Source organism: Triticum urartu, chromosome 7A (assembly GCF_056163025.1).
Source record: "Triticum urartu cultivar PI428250 chromosome 7A, HENAU_Tu73, whole genome shotgun sequence".
NCBI classification, from domain to species: Eukaryota; Viridiplantae; Streptophyta; class Magnoliopsida; order Poales; family Poaceae; genus Triticum; species Triticum urartu.
In genome coordinates this window covers 28049736-28063378 of record NC_141879.1, presented here as the reverse complement: position 1 = coordinate 28063378, position 13643 = coordinate 28049736, and the positions used below count along the sequence as shown (strand labels likewise).

The window sequence follows — 13643 nt, the reverse complement described above, 5'->3', positions numbered from 1 at the left end:
TATGGCAGTAGGGGCACGCTACCTGAAAACCTTGCCCTTCTGCTGAAGGTGACTCCTGTTTCTTCCTTATTTCGATCTATGCATGACCAACAGAGAAACTAGTGTTCGGAATGCGAGCATTTTGGGGCTGTTTGGATCGCTACCAATACTAGCCCTACCAAAAAGTTGGCTCGCCCACGTATTTTGGTGGCCGTTTGGACCGGCGCCTGAAAATTGGCTCGCCCAGCGCGCCCTGCGCCCCTCCATGTTAATCGCGCCGATTCGTTGGCGAGTCGCGGGCACGGAAAGGCTTCGCCAAAATATTGGCGCGGTTGTTTGGTGGGCCCTGCCCAGTGCATGCAGTAGAATATGTTGATTTGTCAGCAACCAGCAGCGCTTTTCCACTACAAATACATAGACCCGTGCGTGATTAGCAGCATGCATCAATCTAGATTAAAAAAATGCATGATGTATGCTGCTGCGGACAATTAACTACTAGCGGCTTACAAGTGCAACAATGACTTACACTGTTATTTTGACGATTTCATTTTCACATAATTTCATCTAAGTTTTGATCTATATTTTCTTAATTTTAAACAGTAGATGCATATAACTATTTTCATAACTAGTATGATCATCATGAGGTTCAGATGATCGCAAACCAAACAAAATAAAGATCCCATTTGCCAAAATTTTGGTGGATATAATGGTCGCAATCCAAACAAAAACAACTTGCCAAATTTTTGGTCATGCCAAAGTTTTGGTGGGGCTAGCTGGGGCTCAAACCAAACAGCCCCATCTCTTCAGGCAGGCTGTTTTCAGCTCTACCAACAGGTAATGGAGGAAGTACGATGACACACATCACCTCGTGACTGGAAGACTGACGTGGAGATGGAGGGAGAAAGCACGCGTCGCCTCGCGAGTGGGGCATGGACGTGGAGTCAAGTTAGAAGCCACGCGTCGCCTCGCTACTGGGGCGTGGACGTGGAGGCCGAGAGAGAGGCCACGCGTCGTCTCGTGATTGGGGGCACGTACGTGGAGGTCGAGGGAGAAGCCATGCATCGCCCCATGACTAGGGCACAAACGTGGAGGTCGAGGGAGAAGCCACGCGCCACCGCATGAGTGGGGCACATACGTGGATGTCGAGGGAGAAGGCACGCGTCACTGCTTGAGTGGGGCACGGACATGGATGTCGAGGGAGAAGGCACGCGTCACTGCTTGAGTGGGGCACGGACGTGGAGAACGAGGGAGAAGGCACGCATCGCCCCTTGAGTGGGGCACGGACGAGGGAGAAGGCACGCGTCGCCCCATGAGTGGGGCACGGATGTGAAGGTCGAGGGAGAAGGCACGTGTCGCCTCGTGATTGGGGAAACGGATGTGGAGGTCGAGGAAGAAGCCACGCGTCGCCTTGTGAGTGGGTGAACGGACGTGTCGGTCGAGGGAGAAGCCACGCGTCGCCTAGTGAGTGGGGGAACGGACGCGTAGGGCGAGGGAGAAGGCACGGGTCACCTCGTGATTGGGGGAACAGACGTGGAGGCCGAGGGAGAGTCCACACGTCGCCTCGCGAGTGGGTGCACGGACGTGGAGGCTGAGGGAGAAGGCACGCGTCGCCTCGCGAGTGGGTGCACGGACGTGGAGGCCAACGAAGAAGCCACGCGTCGCCTCGCGAGTAGGGGCACGGACGTGGAGGCCGAGGAAGAAGCCGCGCGTCGCCTTGTGAGTGAGGCACGGGAGTGAAGGGTCGAGGGAGAAGGCACGCATCGCCTCGTGATTGGGGCACGGACGTGGAGACCGAGGGAGAAGCCGCGCGTCGGCTCGTGAGTGGGGGCACGGACGTGGACGTCGAGGGAGGAGCCACGTCATCATCATCATCATCATCATCATCATCATCTATAAAGCGGGTTTAACCCATCCGTGGAGCGTGATAATGCGGCGGAGTTACGGCAGGCAGTCGATCGATCTCACGCGCAGAATCCAATCTAGAGCGCAGAGAAGAGAGAAGAGAGAGAGGGTGGGGGGAGGGCTGCCGTCATCCGCCCGCAGGCGCGCGTATTACTACGGGCGAGACCCGGTCGCCACGTGCTCCCACTCGTCCACTCCTCCACCCCACCCCCACCCCCCTCCGCCCTCCGCGCCCCCTCCCAGATCTCGCGACCCGCCGCCGCCGCCGGGCCTCGCCGCCCCTGAGGTATGCCTCCCGCTCCTTCTCCGGCCCGCCACGCTCCCTCCCCCCTCCCGCCCTCCCGCGTCGCACACATCCCCGCCACGCCCCTCCGGAGATAGATCGCGTCGCGCGGCAGAGCCTCTCTTCCCTCCCTTTTGCCCCTGGGGCATCGGGGCGGGATTCGCTCCGGCGCGGCGCGAGGCCGGCCTCCTGCCCGTCCAAGGGAAGGGCGCCCCCGGAGCTCCCGCGCCTGGGCCGGCCGCATCGGTGGCCCTGTCCGCTTGCTGTAGCGTCCTGTTCGTTCGGCGCCTAGTGCGTGCGTGCGCGCGCTTGCGGGGCTGCGCAGGCTGCTTGCCGGAGTGACCGATTTGTTTTGTTACTCTGTTCGTCGCGCGCTTGCTTGCTGGTGGCTCTGGCTCAATTGGTCTGTTCATGCCCACGGCGTGGTTGGTCGAGGTTTAGGATGCTGCTGTCTCCCGTCCTTGGGGAGGTAGTCATGCGCGGCTTGCCTAGATGCGCCGTCAAGCCAGCCAGGGTCAAATAAATTCTAGGTTACTTTTCGGGTCGACTCCCGTCGGGGTTGTGTGCATCTGTTACAGGCGGGGAATGCGCCTTCCTTCTCCCATGGCGGGCTGCAGGCTTGTTGTGTAGGACTGTTGTTCGTGGCGGTGTCCATAGGTTTCTGGGAGTCATATATGGATGTTTTTTTTTGCTTCGTTCCAAATATTTGCTGCCCTTGACTGAGCAGCAACACGTATAAAGAAAGAAAGGAAGTATGATGACATTAGTGAAGGCATCTTTGAAAGTTTCCGGTATGGTCTTGCAGTCATAGGACTTGCATTGGTATAGTCTGTAGTGTGGTATTCGATTTCTAGTGCCACTTTATATGCAAACTATGCTGCCTACTCCTTATCATTATGCTCGGGTGACATTTTTCTAAAGAGTTTTCGGTCCTTGAGGAAAGGTTGCCGTGCATGGTTTGCCTAGACATGTTGTTGAGTCAGGGTTAAATCGTAGCAGATTCGTGAGGACCGAGCTTGTGTGTTCTAGCCTTCCTTTTCAGGTCGAGTAGAGCGTCTCCCGAAGGGGTTGTGTACGTTTGTTACAAGCACGGAACGAATCTTATCCCATGATGGTTTGCAGACATGTTATTGGGCCCATCTGGTTGATGGGATGCTAAACTGAGAAATGCACCAATTTCGTTTTTCTCGCTAGGCTTTTGCTCGATTATGATGTTATATGTCTTTCTGCTTCAAGTTATACCTGAGCAGTATCTTTCCATCTTCGATACTTCATAATTTCTGTAACCTAACATTTTGGTGCATTCTTGTCTTGGCAGAGCCCATCATGGTTAGGAAGAAAAGAACCGGCACTGGAGAGAGTTCCGGAGAGGCTTCGGGAGCTCCTGGACAGGGTTCATCGCAGCCAGCCGAGAGAGCTCCTCCTCAACAGCATCAACAGCATGGTGGTGGACGTGGTTGGGTGCCTCAACAGGGTGGCCGTGGTGGTGGGCAACACCTAGGCCGTGGTGGACAGTACCAGGGCCAGGGAGGGCCAGCTGCCCACCGTCCAGGTGGCCCACCCGAATATCAACAGCGTGAATATCAGGGCCGCGGACATCCAGGTGGTGGTCCACCTGAATATCAACCACGTGACTATCAGGGCCGTGGACATCCAGGTGCTAGGCCACCTGAATATCAACCGCGCGACCCTCAGGGCCATGGACATACAGGTGGTGCTCCACCTGAATATCAACCGCGCGGCCCTCAGGGCCGTGGACATCCAGGTGGTGCTCCACCTGAATATCAACCGCGTGGCCCTCAGGGCCGTGGACATCCAGGTGGTGCTCCACCTGAATATCAACCGCGTGACCCTCAGGGCCGTGGACATCCAGGTGGTGGTCCACCTGAATATCAACAGCGTGACTATCAGGGACGTGGTGGTCCACGCCCTAGAGGGGGTGGAATGCCGCAGCCATCCTATGGCGGGCATAGGGGAGGACATGGAGGATACAATGTTCCTCCAGGTCAGTCAAGAACAGTTCCCGAGCTGCACCAAGCCCCAGATGTCCAATATCAAGCCCCGGTGGTTTCACCATCCGCATCGGGAGCTGGCTCATCCTCTCAGCCTGCGGCGGAGGTGAGCAGTGGACAAGTCGAGCAACAGTTTCAGAAACTTGACATCAGTGATCAAAGTTCGACCAGCCAAGCCATTCAACCGGCACCTGCATCAAGCAAATCAGTTCGATTCCCATTGCGCCCTGGAATGGGTAAATGTGGGGATAGGTGTGTGGTGAAAGCCAATCATTTCTTCGCGGAGCTCCCTGATAAAGACCTTCACCAATACGACGTATGCCCTTCAGATGAAATTTTATTCCCACACTGGACTTATCATTTTGCAGTTTCTGATCATCAGTCTTGTTTCATCAGGTGACCATAACGCCAGAGGTTACATCGCGAGGTGTTAATCGTGCTGTGATTGCAGAACTTGTAAAGCTGTATAGACAATCTCATATGAATGGACGTCTACCTGCCTATGATGGAAGGAAGAGCCTTTATACAGCTGGGCCATTACCGTTTACTTCGAGGACATTTGAAATCGCTCTGCAAGATGAAGATGAAGGCCTTGTTGGTGGGCAAGCCACGCCAAGGTATGTTGTTGCTGTGATATTTGTACTTGAACTTAGTCATAGTTTTGTACTGACATTCCCCTTTGTTTTTAAGGCGTGAGAGACAATTCAGGGTGGTGATCAAATATGCTGCCCGTGCTGATCTCCATCATTTGGCTATGTTTCTAGCCGGGAGGCAACCAGATGCACCTCAAGAAGCTCTTCAGGTGCTTGACATTGTGCTACGGGAATTGCCTACTGCCAGGTAAATCTTAGTTAACCATGTCTCATGTTATTATTTTTCATGTGGCATCGGTTAAAATTTGTTTGAGTTTTTTCTTCTGTAGGTATTCCCCAGTTAGTAGATCATTTTATTCTCCCAACCTAGGGAGACGTCAGAGACTTGGGGACGGTTTGGAAAGTTGGCGTGGATTTTACCAAAGTATAAGACCTACACAGATGGGACTTTCGCTGAATATTGGTTAGATGCCCCCCTCCCATCTTGATTTCTCCTTGTGTATCACTGTTCATTTGTTGTCTTCTCAGTTGTGATAAATGTGGTCGGTGGGTGGCCTGAATGCTCAGTAATACATAGTGTCCAAGTTCGGTTTTACAGAGCATGCAGGTGTAGGTTGCTGAATGCTCATTTGTCTTGCTGAAATAGTGATTTTATACGGTGTTTCTTCTTGCAGATATGTCTTCTACAGCATTTATCGAGCCTCTCCCTGTGATTGAGTTTGTTGCTCAGCTTCTGTGCAGAGACATCTCAGTTAGACCGCTCACTGATTCAGATCGTGTGAAGGTTCGATTCATTGCTTGTCTCGCTGTTGTTCACAGAGACTTCTGGTTATGCCTAGTTATCATTATTCTCCCTCCTGCAGATTAAAAAAGCCCTACGAGGTGTAAAGGTTGAGGTTACACATCGAGGAAACATGCGTAGGAAATACCGTATATCTGGCCTCACATCACAAGCAACACGAGAGCTATCGTATGTGCCTCTTCCCTGCTTTATACACAGAATGCTCTTATGCTCCTGCAGATTTGTGGGTGATTCCTTGTTGGGTTTTCATGTGGTAGATTCCCTGTTGATGATCGCGGTACTGTGAAGACTGTGGTGCAATACTTCCTGGAGACGTATGGTTTCAATATTCAGCACACCACTTTACCTTGCTTGCAAGTCGGTAATCAGCAAAGACCGAATTATCTCCCCATGGAGGTTAGTATATCTTCAACAACCTTGCTTTCTTTAACACCTCAGTATGTTGGTACAAGTTGTTCATCAATTTCTCACATGGAAATATCAGGTTTGTAAGATTGTTGAAGGACAACGCTACTCAAAACGATTGAATGAAAAACAAATAACTGCTCTACTGAAAGTGACTTGCCAGCGCCCTCAAGAGCGTGAGAAGGACATCTTGCAGGTGATTGTTAATTACTTTTATCATTTTGTTGCAAATTGCTGTAACATTGTTGCTGCAAAATTATGACATGCTGTGTCTGTACGCTTGTATATATGTGTTTATGTAGCTGTTTGATGTTTTCCCCAGTCAATCATGTTTACAGAGTTCTTCCCATTTGATGTTTGGAGTATTTAGTTTATGCTATTGCAGTTAAAGCATCTGTATGTTTTTTAGGATTCCTGCACAAGTATAGTTTAATAGATGGTAGTTTCTTGATGAGGATGATAGTTGTTGATGCCTTGATGGGTCAGTTGTTATGGTGGAAACTATTATGAGTTTATGACCCTTTATATCTGTCTTATGTCAAATGCTTTAGGTATTATCACTGATATCTGCACCAGGATTATCCTCTTAAACTTAAGCGTTTAAATCTCTTTTTTGTCTGTCTTCATTTAACCAGACTGTGCATCACAATGCATACTACGAAGATCCATATGCACAGGAATTTGGCATAAAAATTGATGAGCAACTTGCATCGGTTGAAGCTCGTGTTCTGCCTCCGCCAAGGGTAAGTCAATTTTCTATTGCGATTAGACAGCAGTTGATTTCATATCTGTGCATAGCAGCTGATTGCATGCTCTTTTTTATAGCTTAAGTACCATGATAGTGGCAGAGAGAAGGATGTCTTACCCAGGGTCGGCCAATGGAACATGATGAACAAGGTAGGTCTTGGTGATGTAACGGAAGAGTTCTACTGAAATAATTTTTAAACAAAGCCATGCATAGATAAATAAATGATGTGAAATAAAAATAGAAATGGCAACGAACCAAACAACTGGTAAACAATTAACCATCTGAGCTGGAAATTATTTCTGCAATTGTCTGCTCAATGAATTATCAATACAGTAGCAAGAATATCAACCTCTTTGCAACATGCAGCTTTCATAAATACTAATTGTATCATAAGTTTGCTGCTGTTCTTCTTTCTCACTTTTTAGAAGACTGTCTAGGTTCACATGGGATAATTTTAACAGAATGTGCACATCTCAAAACCATACTATATGGGCGGGATGCCCTCCATTAGCATTGTTTCTTCAACCCATTTACCCCCTCATCTTGTGATGTTATGTTTTAACTAGTTCTCATACTTGTTCATTTTGGTGAGTAGAAAATGGTCAATGGTGGTAGAGTCAGCCACTGGGCATGTATTAACTTCTCCCGGAATGTGCAAGATAATGCTGCCAAGGTTTTCTGTCATGAGCTGGCTATAATGTGCCAAATATCTGGAATGGTATGGTTCAATCATGCAACTACCTTCTCATATTCCTCTGTCGCTTTGGTTATTTTGCATTCTGTAGTCATCAACTTCTCTTTTTCTATGTCTTAGAACTTTGCACCTGAACCTGTGCTGCCCGTACTTAGTGCGAGGCCTGAACACGTGGAAAGAGCACTGAAGGCACGTTATCATGATGCCATGAACGCAAGCAAACCCCCGGGCAAAGAACTTGACCTGCTAATTGTTATACTGCCGGATAATAATGGTTCTCTTTATGGTATGATCTCTTCCAAAGCACGTTTGAAGATTCCAATGTGCATACTTTTGCTTATTATTTTTTTGTTTTTTCTCCAGGGGACCTTAAAAGAATTTGCGAGACTGAACTTGGATTGGTATCCCAGTGTTGTCTTACAAAACATGTTTTTAAGATGAGCAAGCAGTATCTTGCTAATGTAGCTCTCAAAATCAATGTTAAGGTATTTCACTGACCTCCAACCATTCATTCTCTATAATAGACCTTGTTGTTTATATGTTTTCCTACTTTTCAGGTGGGGGGAAGGAATACTGTTCTTGTGGATGCTTTGGCAAGGAGGATTCGCCTTGTTACCGACAGACCGACCATAATATTTGGTGCTGATGTTACACATCCTCACCCTGGAGAAGATTCTAGCCCTTCCATTGCAGCTGTAAGTGACTTGTCATTATAAAGATGTCTTGAGATGTAATTGAAGGTCCACAATTTTCTAGGTGTGTTGGAAGTTCTGTAGTTTTATTGATTGTTTGATAATATTCTTTTCTCTAGGTGGTTGCTTCTCAAGACTGGCCTGAGATAACCAAGTACGCAGGATTAGTGAGTGCCCAAGCCCATAGGCAAGAGCTGATACAGGATCTTTTTAAAGTATGGCAAGATCCCCAAAGAGGAACTGTTACTGGCGGCATGATCAAGTAAGCTCTTAGTGAGCTAAGGAAACATACTAACTCTATACTTGGATGCTGCTAAAAGTGTAATTTCTGTTAAATTTTGCAGGGAGCTTCTCATATCTTTCAAGAGGGCGACTGGACAGAAACCTCAGAGAATCATATTTTACAGGTTCATAGCCTTTCTTGTGCATCTTTGCTAAAACGTGGTTGCCTATTATTAAACAACTGGTATTTTCAGGGATGGTGTCAGCGAGGGACAGTTCTACCAGGTTCTGTTGTTTGAACTTGATGCCATTCGGAAGGTACAATTGCTTTGACTACATTTCTCCTAGGGGTTTAACCATACTTTGGTTGGTAATATTCCACATTTTTCTCTGAGTGACATTTCTTAACTATGTTGTTAGGCCTGTGCATCCTTGGAGCCCAATTATCAGCCTCCAGTTACCTTTGTGGTTGTCCAGAAGCGTCATCACACTAGGCTTTTTGCTAACAATCACAATGATCAGCGTACTGTCGACAGAAGCGGGAACATACTGCCTGGTTAGTTTCTTGTGCAAACAAGGTTTTTGTTCTTGGTTGAGATTTGAATCTGACCATTTTTATGCTTCCTAATTCCAGGCACCGTTGTTGATTCGAAGATCTGCCATCCGACAGAATTTGACTTCTACTTGTGCAGCCATGCTGGCATTCAGGTTAGCTTTCATTTGCAATGTGTTCATTTGACAAAATGTGCAGATTGCTGATTCGAGTGTGGATTCATTTCAGGGAACAAGCCGGCCTGCTCATTATCATGTTCTGTGGGACGAGAACAAATTTACTGCTGATGAGTTGCAAACTCTCACAAACAACTTGTGCTACACGTAATTTTCTGTTCTATCATGCACTTTTATAATAATTAAAGCTCACTACTGTTACATTGGCTGATCAAACATTAACTTTTTCCTGTTTCAGCTATGCTCGATGCACCCGCTCCGTGTCAATTGGTAAACTCCCCTATCTATTGCGAGCAACATTTTCCTCAAGCTTCTCGTACTAGATTCAGTGCTGTTAAAAGTCCAACTCTAACCATCGGTTGTTTGCTTGCCTGCAGTTCCTCCTGCATATTATGCACATCTGGCAGCCTTCCGGGCTCGGTTCTACATGGAGCCGGACACCTCTGACAGCGGGTCTGTGGCTAGCGGTGCACGTGGCGGTCCTCCACAGGGCGGTCCACGCAGCAGCACCAGGTTCGGGAATGTTGCTGTCAGGCCTCTCCCTGCCCTCAAGGAAAACGTCAAGCGTGTCATGTTTTACTGCTAAGATAAGATCCGGGTGGTTACCGTGAGGGTACTTGAAGCACCTGTGAGTAGTATTGGTGATGATGTTCAACGCCATTGTGCAAACCTATATCGAAGTATCTGTTGTACTCTGTTTTATTGCTTGCCTAGGGTATTCTAAGTACTTGCACCAGCTTGGCGACCGGTGCACAAACCTTTTAAGCTATTTGACTGGATTGGGTGTCATTTACCTGTTGTGCTGCTCCGGTGGTGCTGCGAGAAGCTTTCGCTTTCGCGGCTGTGCCTTGTGAGATATCTGCGTAGCCATCTACATTTGTATGACTGGTGTTTGAAATATTTATGAACTTGTGTCATGGAATCATTTGCTGGCATGTGTCTTCGTTGTCTTGCATGGTTGCATACAACGGTAGATTCTTAGGGTTGTCTGTATGAAGTCATTTCTAGTGAAAGAAGAGAACACTGGCAAACGACTGCATACTCTTGATAATTTTGTAGGCTTATATTTCCAGAATTGAAGTTAGCATTGGTGAAGATAGATACAATGTTAGCAAAATCAGAAAGGAGTACATCTTTACACTGACCACCACTGGCATTGCGTGTATAATCCATGCCAATGATTACCACCTGTGGAGTAGCGATTTTAAGTGAAGAACCCCTGTTGGCTTTACATGCCATGGCATCATGTTTTCACATCCAGCTAGGATCCTGTGTAATATAGAAATTATCTTTTGTGATCCTATGAATCAATTCAACTAAAATCTTAGATTCATACTAGAGCCATGATGATTTAGTCTTGAGCTAAACAAAAGGCAAGGGTTCTTCGAATAAGAACTGCTTACCTAGTAGGTACCATAAAGTGCAGCCCTCAATTTCACCCATTTGTCTTCGCCCATTTTGGTCAACTGTAGACACACCATAGTTCATCACCAATTTCGACAAATGCTTACATTTTCGTTGCCAACTTGAGCAAAGTACATAGTTCAGTACATTTCATCAAAATGTCAGCCTAACACTAGCTATGGAACATGTTCGTTATCCGGCAACATGTAGACGGGTGGGGTGACCGCGACTGGGCTAGGAGGAGCTGGCTTCATCCGACGGGAGATCTGCGGCTCTGGGAGGGTCAGTATCATTGGATGGGGAAGAAAATGGGGGAGACTAGAATATAACCTAATATTTAGACAGTTTATAAAATTCTGAAATTATTCGACAACATACTAGTTGCCCCAAGAGAGGGGAGACTAGAAAAGAATCTTCTCTTAACTTCACACATCAACCGTCTATGTTAGCACGAACCAACCTTTGTTTGGGTGGTTAGGAGGACAATGATATCCTCAGCTTATCAGAGTTCAAGTCCTAAACTTGACATTGTTGCTCGTATTTTTCTAAATTTATTCTAGGCCCGTGGCGATGTGTCTTCGGTAAGAAGAGACGTTTCATCGATAACAAAAATATCTACTGCGGCGACGTCGTCAAGCTCAGACTCAGTTCCTCGAAGGTGCTCAATGTGCGGGATTTATGCTAAAACCCGCCGACGTCAGGAGGTCGGTGTCCGCACCCCCTCCGTGTCGGCTCACATCTCCCGCAGGCCGCAGGTGCACGACGGGGAAAGGAAATCATCAGCCCCCAACGGTCCAAACCCTAACTAAACCCACCCACCCACCCTCGGTCGATTCCCTACCAAATTCAGGCCACTGCCTTCAAATCCCCCTCCCCCAAACCCCTCGATCATCAATCAATCCGATCGATGCGACCTCCCTCCCCCTCGATTCGGCGGAGGCGGCGGCGCGACCCGCAACCCTAACCCTAGCCAGCCCCGGATCCGCCCGCGCGGGGCGTGGAGGCATGGGCGGCGGCGGCGCCGACGAGTTCGGGCGGGCGGCGGCGAGGGCCGCGGTGGCGCGGATGCTGCAGGCGGCGGGCTTCGCCTCCGCGACCCGCTCGGCGGTGGACGCGCTCGCCGACGTCCTCCTCCGCTACCTCCGCCTCCTCGGCGGCGCCGCCAACGCCCACGCCAACCACGCCGGCCGCTCCGCCCCCAACGAGCTCGACGTGCTGCAGTTCCTGGAGGAGACCGGCGAGGCGTACCAGGGCTTCGAGGGCGCCTCCTCTACCCGCGGCTGCCTCGTCGGCTCCGGCGTCGTCAAGGATTTGGTCGCGTTCGCTGGTGATGCCGATGACAAGCCGCTCTCCGTGAGGCAGCGGCTGCCCAGGTTTCCGGTGCGGCATGATCCGCCGCCGTCGCGGCCGTGTGTTAGCTTTGCGGCGCTGGGCCGGGGGAGCGGGATGAGGCATGTGCCGGAGTGGCTCCCGGCCTTTCCGGAGCCCCATACGTATGCGATGGCCGAGGAGTCGGGCGAGATGGTCGGCGGGTCGTCGGCTGTGGTGGATGAGGTTGAGCAGGTGCGGCGGCAGAGGAAGGCCGAGAAGTCGCTGCTTGGTTTGCAGCGGCAGCTGGCGCTCGCGGGTGGCAACGGGATCCGCCCGGCGATGGTGGTGGAGGAGGGTGCTGGCAAGGGGAAGGAGCTAGATAGGGCTGTGGTCAAGAGCAATCCGTTTATTCAGTCGGCACTGTGTTATGGGGAGAAGGAGGTGCCAGAGGTTGCCGTGCCAAATTTGGGGAAGAAACACTCTGCCCTCGAGAACTTTGCACCCACTTTCACACAATCAGAGGATGAAAAACTTGATGAGGGGAGGAGGGACCAAGGTCGATGTCGGAAAAGGATAGTTCCAAAGGAGAGGCCACCGGTGTATTTTAGGATAGGGACTGATAGGAAGTCAAGGGTGATGGCGTTGAATTCGAGAGCCTTGGAGGACCGTGAGGGCCCCTTGTTCCTGGAGGATGATCGGAAGCGGAGGGCACTGTCGATAGCAGAACCAATGGAGAAGCCTAGCTGATCTGCTGTGCTCCTACCATGCTGATGCTGCTCGCGTCTTTCTTGCCGGTGATGCTCTCCAATTCTTATCCTCTTACCGGTGCCGACCTTGGAGATCCTTGCCGGCTTTCACTGCCATTGATGGGAAACATATTGTTGATAGAAGCAGGAAACATGCTGCCTGGTTAGTTGCTTGTGCAAACAAGTTTCTTGTGTTTAGCTCAATTTTGAACCTGACCATATTTATTTTTATAGTTCTATGCACTGTTATCGAGTTGGAAGATTTGCCATCTGTTGGATTTTGATTTCTACATATGTAGCCATGCTGGCATTCAGGTTGGCCCTTCTTTATTTGCAGTTCATTCGATGGAATGAGCAGATTGCTGATTCAAATGTCGATTCCTTTCAGGGGACCAGCTGGCCTACTTCATTATCATGTTCTATGGGACGAGATCAAATTTACCACTGATGAGTTGGAAACTCTTACAAACAACTTGTGCTACACGTAACTTACTGTTCCATCTATCCTTTTGATAATTAGAATGTAGTGCTGTTTATCCGGCCAATTAAATAGAAAATTCCTACTGTTTCAGGTATGCTGGGTGCACCCGCCCTGTATCGATCGGTAAACTCCCGATGCGAAAAGTTTTTCCTCTTTAGCTTCTCATGCTAGACACCTTGCTGTAAAACTGAACGCTGACAATTGCAGTTCCTCCAGCGTATTATGCACATCTGGCAGCCTTCTGGGCTTGACCGGTCTGTTGCTTGCGGTTCATGCGGCGCCAGGGCTTTTGGGAATGTTGCTGTCGGGCCTCTCCCTGCCCAGAAGGAAAGATGCCAAGTGCGTCATGTTTTACTGTTAAGGTTGTGATGATTCCATTGATGGTATTATAAGTGCCTGCGAGCTGTATTGCTTTACACCATTGTGCAAACAATAACAATTTTAAGGGTTATTAGTTTTAGATAGCATGCAACACCGTGTTTCGCATCCAGCTAAGATCTTGCTTGACAACAGCTAGGGGTGTGAGAACATAAAAAATGTTCAGATTTCCTACTTGTTCTAGCCCTAGCGTTACGGATACTACCTATCATCCTGCCAATCTAAGGTTCACGTTTCTTCCACAAACTCTGCTCCATCTGGT

General features: G+C 49.1%; 2 protein-coding genes across 2 annotated transcripts; both read left to right on the top strand.

Annotated features, from left to right (window-relative positions):
* Positions 1-1928: 1928 nt before the first annotated feature.
* On the top strand, positions 1929-9986 carry LOC125523166 (protein argonaute 1B). Its single transcript, XM_048688223.2, has 23 exons — positions 1929-2167; positions 3483-4492; positions 4573-4793; positions 4867-5016; positions 5099-5232; positions 5444-5553; positions 5633-5739; positions 5829-5967; positions 6056-6172; positions 6612-6719; positions 6802-6873; positions 7320-7442; positions 7539-7704; positions 7782-7903; positions 7976-8113; positions 8230-8372; positions 8455-8517; positions 8587-8650; positions 8753-8888; positions 8967-9040; positions 9114-9208; positions 9300-9331; positions 9439-9986. Exons 2-23 carry the CDS (start codon positions 3491-3493, stop codon positions 9645-9647), a joined length of 3525 nt encoding a protein of 1174 aa, XP_048544180.2. The 5' UTR covers positions 1929-2167; positions 3483-3490; the 3' UTR covers positions 9648-9986.
* Positions 9987-11177: 1191 nt separating this feature from the next.
* LOC125525770 (transcription initiation factor TFIID subunit 8) lies at positions 11178-13463 on the top strand. The gene is made up of 5 exons (XM_048690781.2): positions 11178-12685; positions 12757-12837; positions 12911-13006; positions 13095-13126; positions 13211-13463. The coding sequence occupies exon 1, from the start codon at positions 11471-11473 to the stop codon at positions 12521-12523; it is 1053 nt and encodes a 350-aa protein (XP_048546738.2). The 5' UTR covers positions 11178-11470; the 3' UTR covers positions 12524-12685; positions 12757-12837; positions 12911-13006; positions 13095-13126; positions 13211-13463.
* The last annotated feature ends 180 nt before the right edge of the window (positions 13464-13643 follow it).

Bases quoted from the DNA above. Each gene is read 5' to 3' on its own strand.
- LOC125523166 (XM_048688223.2), top strand. From the start codon at position 3,491: ATGGTTAGGAAGAAAAGAACCGGCACTGGAGAGAGTTCCGGAGAGGCT. The intron at 5,740-5,828 runs GTATGTGCCTCT...TTCATGTGGTAG, and splicing joins CAAGCAACACGAGAGCTATC to ATTCCCTGTTGATGATCGCG. The intron at 8,373-8,454 runs GTAAGCTCTTAG...TAAATTTTGCAG, and splicing joins GTTACTGGCGGCATGATCAA to GGAGCTTCTCATATCTTTCA.
- LOC125525770 (XM_048690781.2), top strand. From the start codon at position 11,471: ATGGGCGGCGGCGGCGCCGACGAGTTCGGGCGGGCGGCGGCGAGGGCC.